This window comes from Nicotiana tomentosiformis, chromosome 9, assembly GCF_000390325.3.
Source record: "Nicotiana tomentosiformis chromosome 9, ASM39032v3, whole genome shotgun sequence".
Classification (NCBI taxonomy): Eukaryota; Viridiplantae; Streptophyta; class Magnoliopsida; order Solanales; family Solanaceae; genus Nicotiana; species Nicotiana tomentosiformis.
This window is the reverse complement of record NC_090820.1, coordinates 1,504,898-1,518,122: the sequence shown is the minus strand read 5'-3', so window position 1 is coordinate 1,518,122 and position 13,225 is coordinate 1,504,898. Positions and strand designations below refer to the sequence as shown.

At 39.0% G+C, this 13,225-nt stretch overlaps 1 protein-coding gene across 1 annotated transcript; it reads right to left on the bottom strand.

The window, feature by feature from the left end:
* Positions 1-310: 310 nt before the first annotated feature.
* LOC104085232 (uncharacterized) lies at positions 311-1,442 on the bottom strand. The gene is made up of 2 exons (XM_009589227.2): positions 1,166-1,442; positions 311-1,059 (listed from the first exon to the last, which is right to left on the bottom strand). The coding sequence occupies exons 1-2, from the start codon at positions 1,440-1,442 to the stop codon at positions 311-313; spliced, it is 1,026 nt and encodes a 341-aa protein (XP_009587522.2).
* Positions 1,443-13,225: the final 11,783 nt, after the last annotated feature.

Genomic DNA, 13,225 nt, shown 5'->3' with positions numbered 1-13,225 from the left:
TTTGTGTTGTTCAGCTAACTCTCCCACCACATCTAGTTTGAGACAAACATAAGCAGATGCCTCATCATATGGGTATTTCATCAGTCTCTTCATTTGAAACACCATTTTTTTGTTTCCAACTAGTAGCATGAGTTACCCCTCATATATATCAAGAATAGCCCAACCAGTGCAAAGGAATGGTCTTCCCAAGATTAAAGGCACTTCCTTATTCTCCTCCATATCTACCAAGATGAAGTCTACTGGGAAAACAAATTTGTCTACCCTTACCAAGAAGTCCTCAATTATGCCCTCCGGTATGATCGTGGTTTGATCAGCCAGTTGCAAGGATACTGGCACAGATTTTATCACTCCTAGCATCTCCTTCTAATTTCTTGAACACCGATAATGGCATCAAGTTAATGGATGCACCTGAATCGCACAAGGCTTTGTCAAATTGTTTGCTACCCAACGAGCAAGGTATAATGAAACTGCCAGGATCCCCACACTTCTTGGGAATTTTGTTCTGTAGAATGGCACTGCAGTGGGCATTGAGTTTGACCACTTTCGTTTCTTCGAGCTTCCTTTTGCTTGAGAGGATTTCCTTCAGGAATTTTGCATAGCATGGCATCTGTGTGAGCACATCCGTGAATGGGATGTTCATATACAATTGTTTCAGCATCTCCAAGAATTTCCCAAAGTATTTTTCTAATTTCTCCTGCTTCATCTTTTGAGAAAAAAGTAACAATGGCATGTGCTTGCTTTCCTCAACTGCGTTGTTCACTTTCTGCTTATCAACATCCTTGTTGCTAACATTCCCCTTGGGCAAAGATTCACCGATTATTTGTTCTTCAGCTATCTTGGTTGAGTTGATCTCCTTCTCATCCCTTGGTTTTGAATTTGGCTCTACTAATGTTTTCCCACTCCTGAGAGACATAACTTTTATTGTCTCTTTTGGATTCTTTTCAGTGTCTGCCGGCAAAGTCTTGGCGCCCTTTCTGACAATAATGTTGCAAGCTGCCCCATTTGACTTTCCAGATTCTGGATGGTCGTGCCTTGCTCCTTGATAGCGGTCCCTCGAGTCTCAAGTTTCTCATCGAATTTATTTACAAATGCCTTCATTAGATCTTCTAAACTGAGATGTTGAGCTGTGGAGGTTGGTATGGTTGCCTCTGTTGAGTTTGGAAACCAAAAGGTCCTTGCACTAGTGCTCTGGGATTTTGCTGTTGCCATGAGTTCAAACTACCAGTTGAAGAACTCCATGAGAACTCTGGATGTCTCTGTCCCATAGAATTGAAATTACCACCTCTTTGGTAGTTGCCTCTGTTAAAGTTCCTCACATCATTGACTTCCTCAGCTGTAGCTTGACACTCATAAGTCAGGTGTCCCAATCCACATATTTCACCTCCCACATGTGGTTGATTTTGCACCTGAGCTAGAGTCAGTTGCTTGATGTCCTTAGCCATAGCTACAATTTAGGCATGTATTGCTATCGAGGATTCTACTTGGTGCAACCCTGCTGATCTTTTTCGGTCCCCTTGATCAGTGGACCATTGTTCTGCGTCTTCAGATAGTTCATTCAGAAGAGTGACAATCTCTTCAGGAGTCTTCTTCATCAGAGGGCCTGCAACCTTACTATTCAGCAATCTCCTTGATGACGGGTTTAAACCGTCCCAGAAGTCCCGGAGTTGCATCCATTGCTCCATTCCGTTAGGAGGGCATCTCCACAATAGCTCATTGAATATTTCCAATGCCTCAAACACTATCTCCCCATCACCTTGGCTGAAATTCTGAATCTATTTCCTCATTCGTCCAGTCTTAGCGGCAGAGAAATATTTTTCTAAGAACTTGGTTGTCATCTCCTCCCACGTACGGATTGACCCTGTGGGGCAGACTTCTCAACCACTAATTTGCATCATCCTTAAGAGAGAGCGAGAATGTTGAAAGGTAGATGGCATCATGTGATGCTCCATTATAATGGAATATGTTCATAATTTCGTCGAAGCCCATCAGATGGTTGTTGGGATCTTCATTGGGTTTCTCTCTGAATATGCAATTATTCGGAATGGTCTGGATGACTTCCTGTTTGAGTTCAACATTATTGGCATCAGTGGGTGGGGGTCTCACACTAGACTGTTGTTGGTTGTATACTGGTCTGGCATAATCTCCTAACGACCTCCCAGGTCTAGGAGCGGCAGTTTCAAATTCATCTTCTATCACGTTTCGATTGGGATTGAACTGTCGTTCCCCGTCAATCGTTTCATCCGCAATTCTAGCTGCTTCAGCTGCTAACCGTGCTTCCCATTGCTGAGCCGCCTCTCTCACAACTAGGTCCACTACCTATTCGTTGTTTACCATTGTAATTTGAGTTGCATGCTGACCCAACAACAATCCACTCGATCTTTTCTCTCTTCTCAACTGCCTCATGTGCTTGTCTAACTCTCGGTCGTATGGCACCAAGTCCTTTGAAAAGGATTGAGTCATACACTGCTGAACATAACCTATTGCCTGCACACATATGAGAAGAGCATAAAAAAGGAAAATAAAATAAAGTTGTTCCTGAATTAGCACTGAAAATTAATTTAAACACTATTAATCGCCAATACCCGGCAACGGCGCCAAAATTTGACGAGCGCAAAACCGGTGTATAAAACTTAGGCTCGCTAGTCAAAGATAGTATAATATTAAATCGTCTCCACATGGATTGATTTAAATAATGTTCTAATAAATCTCCATCTCGTTACTATCCAGGATAATAAACCTTTGGTTGATGTTATTATCGACTACAAATAAAACTAAGATTATCTATTCTAAGAAACTAATGGCACTTTAATGATTAAGGAGCAATGATTTAATATCAGGGTGAGAAGTAAGGGTTGCGACAAGATATGTGATCAACTATTGGTCCGGATAACTCTGGGTTAAGTTCATTCTTAACTTCTATTGATTCGGTCGATTTCAATAGATGATTAGGCTACCTTAGGGATTCAAACTCTTCTTCCGAATAAATGAGAGTTCCCTTAATCCACCTAATAACAAGTCCTATGAACATATGCACAAACACCGTGAATGAATGATCCTTCGAAAAACACCTCTCGATTATTCTTCTAAACTAGGTTAATTGATAACTCTCCAAGGTCTTTCGATTACCTAGAAAAGACATAAAATCAACCTAAACTATATGGCACAATGCAAATTACATCAGCACTTCTCTTTTGATTAAAGTAAAACCGCAATAAGCCTTGCAATTCAATTAACAACTCATTCAATGAATTCGGACAATTAACATAGAGTAAAACCCAAAATAATAGTCAAATCACAATATCCATAAATAACCCTAAGCAAGATTACTCCATAATGGAAAACGTATTCATCACAAGAGTATTAGAAAAATAAGAAGACATTACAATTCCCAAATTCAAACAAACTTCCGTATTGAATGAATTGGATAAAAGTCTTTTGCGTTTCCGTTGTTTTCTTCCTTCTTCTCTCCCAAAAGTTCCTTTTAAAATCCAAGATACTCTCTTTTTAGACGAGCTGGGCTTCATATAGGTGAAGAAGAGTCGCCTCCAAAATTAAAAAAATAGACTTGGGAAATTTTTTGGACCAGACATGTGCGGTCGCGCACCTGGGTAGGTGACCGCACATATTGGACAGTGCTCTGCTCCACTTGCGCGCCCAGTGCGCGCTCGCGCACCTGGGTGGCTTCCTACTCCATTCAGCATCTCTCTTCATTAAGTGCATTATTCTCCGTTGATCCTCGATTACCATACCAACTTAATCCATGGGCTTTTACTCAGACTTCGAAACTCCAGAATACCTCGAATTAGCTCCAAAACCTCATCATAACTCGGAATCGCTCCTACAAAGCATAAAACACTCACTCAGTATAAAATAATACCATTTAAAGCTCAAACCCTAGTAAAGTGCAGCGAATTAGAGTGCAATTATTGGCGAAAAAGGGATATCTTGGTAGAATAAAAAATTCTCAAAAACGAGGGTTTGAGTCATTTTTCATAATTTGATTTTGGGAGCTCAAATTGAGGCAATTCTTGGAGAGATTTTCAAGGGAGTGATTGGGGTAAGTGATTTTAACTCATATTTAGTTAAATTACATAAATATATCATTGATTTCACCATTTAATCAGTGATTTGGGTTGAAAATTATGGGAAATTTGTAGAAATTTCATAAGCTTTAATTTGAGGATTTGAAGATCGAGTTATGATCGGATTTGAGTAATTTTGGTATGGATGGACTCGTGGTTGAATGGGTGTTCGAATTTTACTAATTTTATCGGATTCCGAGATGAGGGCCCGATGTTGATTTTCTGAGTTGACCTTTGGACTTTTGCTTAAGAACTTAGTTTTTTCATATGGAATTGATTCCTATAGCTCATATTGATTTTACTGAATTATTTGTGGCTAGATTCGAGTCGTTCGGAGGCAGATTTGCGAGGCAAAGGCTTGTTGGAGTAGAGATTTGCACGGTTTGAGGTAAGTAATACTTTTAAACTTGGTTCTTAGGGTATGAATCCCTAAATTACGTGTTATGTAGTTGGTGTTGAGGTGACGGGCGTGTGGGCGTGCACCATAGGAATTGTGACTCGGTCGATTCTACGAAATTGTGTAGTTGAATAATCTTGTTGTTATCCGTATATTCTCCGTGTGATAGAGAAATTGAGCTGCGATTCATGTTAGAAATCATGTTTAGGCTATATGCTGGTACTATTGGGACCCACCGAAGTCGTGTTGTTGTTACATGATTAGCTTAATTTGTAACTATGTAATCAGTCACAGCTATCATTTGCATATCATATCTCAGTCTCTGTTGCCATTTATTGATGCATCATATCATCATTGTTTGGGCTAATAATCATGATACTTGTGAGCCCGAGAGACTGGAGAGATTGATGATTGAGTGAGGTCGAGAGCCTGATTGTGAAGATATTTATGGGATCGGGCTTCACACCACAACAAACTTTATTGATTCATGCCATGATTGGCTTATTGTAGCGCTTGGGCATGATCTGCCCCTCCGAAGTTTGACTTATCAGTAGTGAGCGCAAGTACCTACTGAGTGTGAGTGCGAGTACCGAGCGACTATGAGGACTAAGTGACTCTGAGGATTGAGTGAATGGGAGGACTGAGTGATTTGATGCTCTCAGAGTATGCATATAATTTCATCATTGTTTTGTATTACAATTGGCATACATAATTGACATGTAAATATCGAGATGTATCATTCCTCATTTCAGTTACTTGGCATATTTTACCTGTTTTAGCTTCAGCTGTTGAGTTTGAAAGCATGTCTATATTTCTGTACAATAATTTCTATATTTGGATTCTACCTGTTGAGCTCGTCACTGCTTTCAGCCCAAGGTTAGTCTTATTACTTATTGAGTACATTGGGTCGGTTGTACTCATACTACATTCTGCACTTCGTGTGCAGATCCAGGTACTCCCGCGAACGGTGGTTGATGATCTTGGAGCTTTATCAGTTCGGAGATTTTTGAGGTAGTTGCTCTGGCATCCGCACACCTTGACTCTCCTCCTTTTATCTTTTAGTTTTTATTATACAATTCTATCTCCCTAGATAGTGTTTGAGACTATGTTATTGTATAGATGCTCGTGTACTCAGTGACACCTGGATTTTGGGGGAATATCTTATTGAGTCGCGGTGTTTTCGTATTAGTATTTATGAGATTTTACTCTTAAATTTATTTTATCACGTTTTCAAACTTAAAGAATGCGTGATTTATTATGGTTGTCGACTTGCCTAGTATTGCAATAGGCGCCATCACGACATGTGAGATTTGGGTCGTGACACTACCCTACCATATGTGGCATTTCTCCATGCCTTTTATCCTTCCAAATTCCATAAATCAGCAGCACAAGAGGCCAACATGAGTGGACTATAAAACAGTCCACTAAAAGTGGAATAAATCGTACTAACGGCTTCCGATCACTGTCCCGTGAGTCCTAACTATTAGTAAACGAATTTATCAACCTGCCTTGATATTTAAAAGTTTAAATACAGAAAGTAGGCATTTCCTTAATTATGAAGTACCTTCCAAAACTCAAACTACAAAAAAAAAAGAGAGGCGATATAATGATACTTATGTCGTAGGAATAGTTCTAATGTTATCACTTCTTGATTTCGTACCTGAGATGTTAATCTTTTTAAACCATTGTAGAGAGCTTAAGGATAGGGTTATGGGTGTTCTCTGTTTGTTTTATCTGGAAAAATGAAGAGAAAGACGACTTAAGACCTATATATATCAACTTTTTAAAAGTCAAAAAGGTGCTAGCTTGGCACCCTAGCATTGGCCTATCTTCAGATGCTCATATCTTTTTATCCAATCGTCGTATGAATGAACGGTTAAAATTATTGGAAACTATATTACAAGACCTTTAATTTGGTATATTATATGTCCCAAAAAGATATCATATAATACACGAAATGTATTGCTCAATAAACTTCATTACAAGGCAAATCCTTAGTCGATTTTTCCGCAACTTAAATCCAATTTTTCCCAAACTTTATATTTTATATCCAAACATCATATATAGTCATATTATGACTTTACACTCATTTAAATCATGATTAACAAGTCTCATATTTATTATACGTCACAAGAATGGACTGTGATACGCTGGTGTTCAAGGTACCAGCTAACGAGTGTCCTTGCGGTACCAACAAATGACTACCCTTTAAGTAAGAGTGTCAAATGAGTGGATTGGATTGAATTTGAACATGTAAAATAGTTGATCAACCCTACCCATAATGACTTTAAGGATTATGTCATTACGAGGACAACAGATCGAGGACCACATGCATATATATCTTGTAGCTTAATGTGGATAATTCATGAAGTTGTTATAAATGGTGCAGCCGAAGATATTTCAATGGACAAGGCATCAAGAAGCATAATAAGGAATCCTCCCTTGCACAGACGTCGCTCTATATGGATCTGGGATTAACACATATCTAGTTATTCATACATATGACAAGAGTGGGTTGCTCTAGTGGTAAACATCCTCCACTTCCAACCAAGAGGTTGTGAGTTCGAGTCACCCCAAGAGCAAGGTGGGGAGTTCTTGGGGGGAGGGAGCCGAGGGTCTATCGGAAACAGCCTCTCTACCCCAGGATAGGGGTAAGGTCTGCGTACACACTACCCTCCCCAGACCCTCACTAGTGGGATTATACTGGGTTGTTATTGTTGTAGTAGTTATTAGGACATAAATTTACTTGATGGAGCTTCTAAGGTAAAATGCAAGATCTTCTACTCTTGTATTATGCAAAAACTATTAGATTCAATTGATTGTAATACATGATTCATTCTTAATTTGCTCTCAAATCTTATGAACCAAAAATGTCAGTCTAGACAATCCAACTGGTGTATTTCAAACTTACGTGGTCATGAGACCATATCGAGCCAGGAATGATGAGAGATGCAACGTACAAGACCATGCCGATACTCAGTGATGGTACCATATAGATTAAAGCTTAATCACATCATGGACCAAGGCTTCATAAAAATGTCATTGTCCGCTTTGGCATCCCAAGTACTCCTACTATTGTCATCAAATTAAATTGTGTGTGAGAAATTTGGATATATTTCTGCATTTTGTGCAAGCTTCGAGTAAGTGATCCCACATAATTGTAATGTTTTTTAGTTTTGCAAGGTTCCGAAGTAACAAGACGATGTTATCCGAAGGTTTTTGTGAAGTCGAATGAAGAGCTACTTGTGTTCCCAAAATTTGGACCTTGGTATAAGTCGAGTTCCTCAAACAGTTATTTCATGAGTGTTACAGATTTTTTAGTCGCCGATAGAATATAATTTTTAATAGGACCATAAATACAACTAATATTTTTACCTAAAGCCTCTAATTTTAGTGATTGACATATGCACATTATACGAAGCAATTTCAACAAAATTATGGCAATCGCACAACTACTATAACTAAATGACACTGCATGACGAATGATGGTATCTCCTCTATTGGGTAGGCGCCTCCTCCTAATCAAATTCTCGAGACAGATCCTTAACTGACTTGTGGTTTTTATGAATTTTTTGAGTTTCTTATATAGTGTAAAGACCTGACTGGTCTTTTTGAAAATTAGCATCTCATTCGGTGGCTTAAGGTCTCAAGTAGTTTCGTATTATGTATTGTGACTTGCGTGTGTGGTCGAGGTTCAGTTTTCGGATGATTCGTGATTGATTTAGAAGGAAGATTCTTGTTTTATAAGCTTAAGCGGTAAAAGTTGATTGGAGTTTAAATTTTATGTAGACGACTCCAGAATGGTGTTTTGATGATTCCAATAGCTTCGAATGGTGATTTTGGACTTTGGCGTATGCCCGAATTTGGATTTGGATGTCTGTAGGTTTATTTGATGCATTTTGGTGAAAGTTAAAAATTTGAAAGTTTGGAATGTTCATAGGTTTGACTGGGAGTTGACTTTGATATTATCGATTTCGGATTGTTGTTTCGGGAGTTGGAATAGGTTCTATATGTCATTTGGAACTTGTATGTAAAATTTGGATTCATTCCGGATTTGGTTAGGCTTGAATCGGATGCTTGGTTCGAAATTTAAAGTTTATGAACTTAAGAGATTGATCTTGATCGATGATTCATGGTTTTGATGTTATTATATATGATTTGAGGCCTCGAGTAGGCCTGTAATATGTTTTGGGACTTATTGGTATGTTCGGACGGGGTCCTGAGAGGCTCGGGTGAGTTCGGGATGGTTTCAGACCATTTTTAGGCCATTTTTAGTTGCTGGTTTTTGGCCATAGGCGTGTGCATCGCGATCGCGGACTTTGGGTCGCGTTCGCAAAAAGCAAATTGTTGTTTGGGCACTGTGAATCGCGATCGCTGAAGCCTATTCGCGATCGCATAAAAGAAATTTATGGTGTCACAAGACTGGCTTTGGAAGCTTATATCTTGTAATCTATAAGGAATTTGGAGATGATCCAAAACTAAAAGTTGTAGCCCTTTGTATCTAGTTTTTCGAAAATTAAATCATTTGTCATTTGGTGTTTTGTACAAAAAGTGATGCCATTATACTAGAGGATGTCCGGAAGAGTTGGGCAAGTTTGTTGGAATTTGTTCATGCGATCGCGGAAACATGGCTGTGATCGCGAAGAGTAAAAACTAAGCAGGAATTTTTTTGAATCGCGATCGCAAAGTTGGAAACCGTGATCGCGAAGAAGGACCCCTGGCAATGCATTAAAAAATCAAATTTCAGGATTTTGAGTTTATTTTCTTCACTTTTTGAGTTTTTGGAGCACAAGTGAAGCGATTTTGGAGGAGATAAACACCCAAATCTTGAGGGTAAGTAATTTTATATCTACTTTGATTCTATATTTTCTTTTCCATGTATTATTACACCTAAATTAAGGATTTGAAGAGAAGAAATTGGGGGGTTTGTCTCAAATTTTCTAAAGTGAATAATTGAGTTTTGAACATCGATTCGGAGTCGGATTTGAGTGAAATTAGTATGGTTGGACTTGTAATTGAATGGGTTATCGGGTTTTGTGAGTTTTATCGGGTTCCGAGATGCGGCCACGAGTTTGAATTTTTGGTTGAGTTTGAGTAAATGTGTAGAGACTAGACCTTTATCATTTGGAATTATTTTCTTAGGCATTAATGATCTTTTTGAGTTATTTTGACTAGATTCGAGCCGTTTGTAGGTTGTTTTACACAAGAGGGTCATTTTAGAGTATTGAGTTAAATTTGTGTGGGGGAACTACCCTTAAAAATTTGAGTTATTTGTGTTATGTGAATATCGTGTACGCGAGGTGACAAGTGCGTACTCAGGCTTATATGTGAAAATTGACCGGTTTAGATTCTCAAGCTTCTTTCATGTATTTATTTAAAATTGTTAGCACATGTTATATCTTTTATTTATTATGTTTACTCTCACATGCTTGATTTGAAGTTGTTGTTACATGTCATATCATATACTTGCCAAGTTTACTCTTATATGCTTTATTTGGAGTTGTTACCTCTTTTATTATAATGTTACGCCGTTTATTATTGAGTTACACTTAATTGAAATTGTTGTTACGTGATATCCTTTCGTTGTCGGGTTATTCTCTTGCATTTAGATGTAATTGCTAGTTCATATCATCTATTTCGTTGTTAGCTTATTTCACACACTAAAATTTAGAAGTTTGTCATTTCATGGAAATACTTTCATTATTGATTTTATTCTTAAGTAATTAATTGGAGTTAAATTTATTGAAAGTCATTAATCTATTTTAATTGAAGTCGTGTTTAAAGGGAGTGTTGATCATTATTGAGTTACTTTCCCGTTCATTTTGTTGTTATTGAGATTCTATACACATCGTGTTTGAGCTGCGGGCTATGTGATATGGTGATATTTGTATCGTTGTTTTGAAAAGGTTGTGGCCTATGGGTACTTGTGGTACGTGTTGATATGTCATGTTTTTGTGATGTTAGCACATGTGAATTGTGGTGTGGATTGGTTGTTGTTATGTAGAGCATAAGTGTGGCATCTCACTGTTATTGATTATGCGGAGTGATACTAGTGGCTATTGTGTTATTGTCTGGGGAGGGGGGGAGCGAAAAGGGTGTCTATTATGCGGAGTGATACAAGTGGCTCTTGGAGTGATACATATGGCTAATGATATTTTCAGGGTGGAGTGATACGGGTGGCTATCGGAGAGATAAGAATGGCAAAGTCAGGGATGATGTGTGACGGCCTGGGAGCATTATGTTGATGATATTCGTATGATGATGTGATTTTTCTTGTGTATGTTATACACCTTGCGTGACTTATTGTGTTGCTTCAATAAGCTATTCGATGTCTTTGATAATACTTGTTGATTTGGGCTGTAATAGTACACTCGCACAAGCATACACCGTAACATGCCACTTATACGAGTTCAGATGTATAAAACTTGACATTTATTGATCATGTCCATGTATTTTTGTATTATCTGCTTTCATTGTGATATTGGCCATGTGACCATGTCGAGCGGATTGTGATTGTGATCCTGTAATAATGCCGGGCGGATTGAGATATTGGCATGTGAGTTGTCCGTGCGCCAATGATTAGAAATGTGGGCAGAAGGTGCCGCGAGCATATGATTGTAGTTTGAGACTCCTGACTTGTGATTATGAGATGAGGTATCTCGGAGTAATTCGTTGCGACACTTGTATTAGAACGGGTTGAGTAGTTGATTATCATTTGTTCCCTTATATGTTCTCGCTGGAACTTTGACGGTGTTCTTATTACTTTGTTGTTTATATTATATGTTGAATCTTGTTTCCATTTACTGATTTTTACTTTTATTATTAGCTTTATACTTTTATACTCGATATGTTATTTTGACTAATAGGTGTCTTGACTTGTACCTCGTCACTACTCCACCGAGGTTAGTCTTGATACTTATTGAGTACCGACCGTGATGTACTCATACTACACTTTTGCATATTATTTTTGTCACGACCCAAAACTAACCCCTGTCGTGATGGCACCTATCGTGGAACTAGGAAAGCCGACTCATTTCCAAAACAAAACGATATTTTCATTTCAAAAATATTTCAAGGTTATTTAACATAAAACATCCATTTAAAGAGTTCAAATCAAAGAAAAATAGAAGTGTGGAAAAGAAAAGCCCGACATCAGGGTGTCACTAGTCATGAGCATATACTACAATCTGTCTAACAATATCAAGGCTAACTCAGCCCGGAAAATAGCTAAATACAACTAGAGGAAGATAAGAGGGAGAAGAGTAGGGGATGCGATCGCCAAACAGCTACCCTGCTATCTCCAAGAAAATCTGCAACCAGAACACTCAATAACCGCTACCGTGTCCAGCTACACCTGGATCTGCACACAAGGTGCAGGGAGTAATGTGAGTACGCCAACTCAGTAAGTAACAATAATAAATAAAGACTGAGCAGTAGTGACGAGCAATAAAGCATATAACGTTCATATCAGGAAATCTCAGTAAAATACCATATGCTCTTAAAAAAAATCAGGATTTGAATCAAACATCTCGTTTAAACCCAGTTCCAGTAAAAATCATTTAAAGACATTTTTCCAACAGTTTTTCAAACAAATGCTCAATGCAAAGGTGAGCAAAAAAATGATGAAATCATAAACAGCCCCTCGGGCAAAGCATCACTCATATACAGCCCCTCGGGCAAACCTCACAGTCACTCGTGCCACTCGGGCATACCTCACAATCACTCATGCCACTCGGGCATACCTCACAGTCACTCGTGCCACTCGGGTATACCTCACCATCACTCATGCCACTCGGGCATACCTCGCAATCACTCTTGCCTCCCAGTCACTCAGCACTCGGCACTCGCACTCAGTAGGTAGGTACCTGTGCTCACTGGGGGGTGTACAAACTCCGGAGGGGCTCCTTCAGCCCAAGCGCTATAATCTGCACGAACAACTCACGTGCGATAATTATAAAGTATGCTGCAGGCGAGGCAGCCCCGATCCACACTCATCCTCACAAATCAGGCCCTCGGCCTCGCTCAGTCATAAATATGCTGCAGGCGGGCAGCCCCGATCCACACTCATCCTCACAAATCAGGCTACTCGGGCATTTCAGTAAAACAGGGCATTCGGCCCAAAATATTTATATGCATCAAAATAGAGTCATAAAACTGAGTTATGCGGTAATTAAGTATAAACATGACTGAGTATAGATTTTCAATCGAAAATAGTGAGAGGATGGTAAGAAACATCCCCTAAGGGTCCAAACAGCATTGGTGCAAGGCCCAAACATGGCATTCAGCCCAATTTACAGAAAATCTTTCTAAAACATATAAGTATCAATGGTTTCAACAAAGTATGCAACTTTACAGTTGCTACGGGACGGACCAAGTCGAAAATCCCCAACAATGCACGCCCATACGCTTGTCACCTAGCATGTGCGTCACTTCAAAATAGTAAAAATGATACAAAATCCGGGGTTTCATACCCTCTAGACTAGATTTACAATCGTTACTTACCTCAAACCGGTCAAATCTCTAACCCGCAACGATCTTGCCTCTGGATTCGGCCTCCAAATGCTCTGAATCTATTCACAATCAGCACAATACCATCAATACGCGCCAATGGGATAAATTCCACAAGAAAAACTATAAAATTAGACCAAAACCCGAAATTGGCTCAAAAATCGCTTGTGGGACCCACGTCTCGGAACCCGACAAAAGTTACAAAATCTGAAAGCCCATTCAACCACGAGTCTACCAT

Excerpts from the sequence above, each read along its gene's own strand:
- LOC104085232 (XM_009589227.2), bottom strand. The coding sequence starts at position 1,442 with ATGGCTAAGGACATCAAGCAACTGACTCTAGCTCAGGTGCAAAATCAA. Across the intron at positions 1,060-1,165 it reads ACTAGTGCAAGGACCTTTTG|ACTCGAGGGACCGCTATCAA; the intron begins GTTTCCAAACTC and ends GAGAAACTTGAG.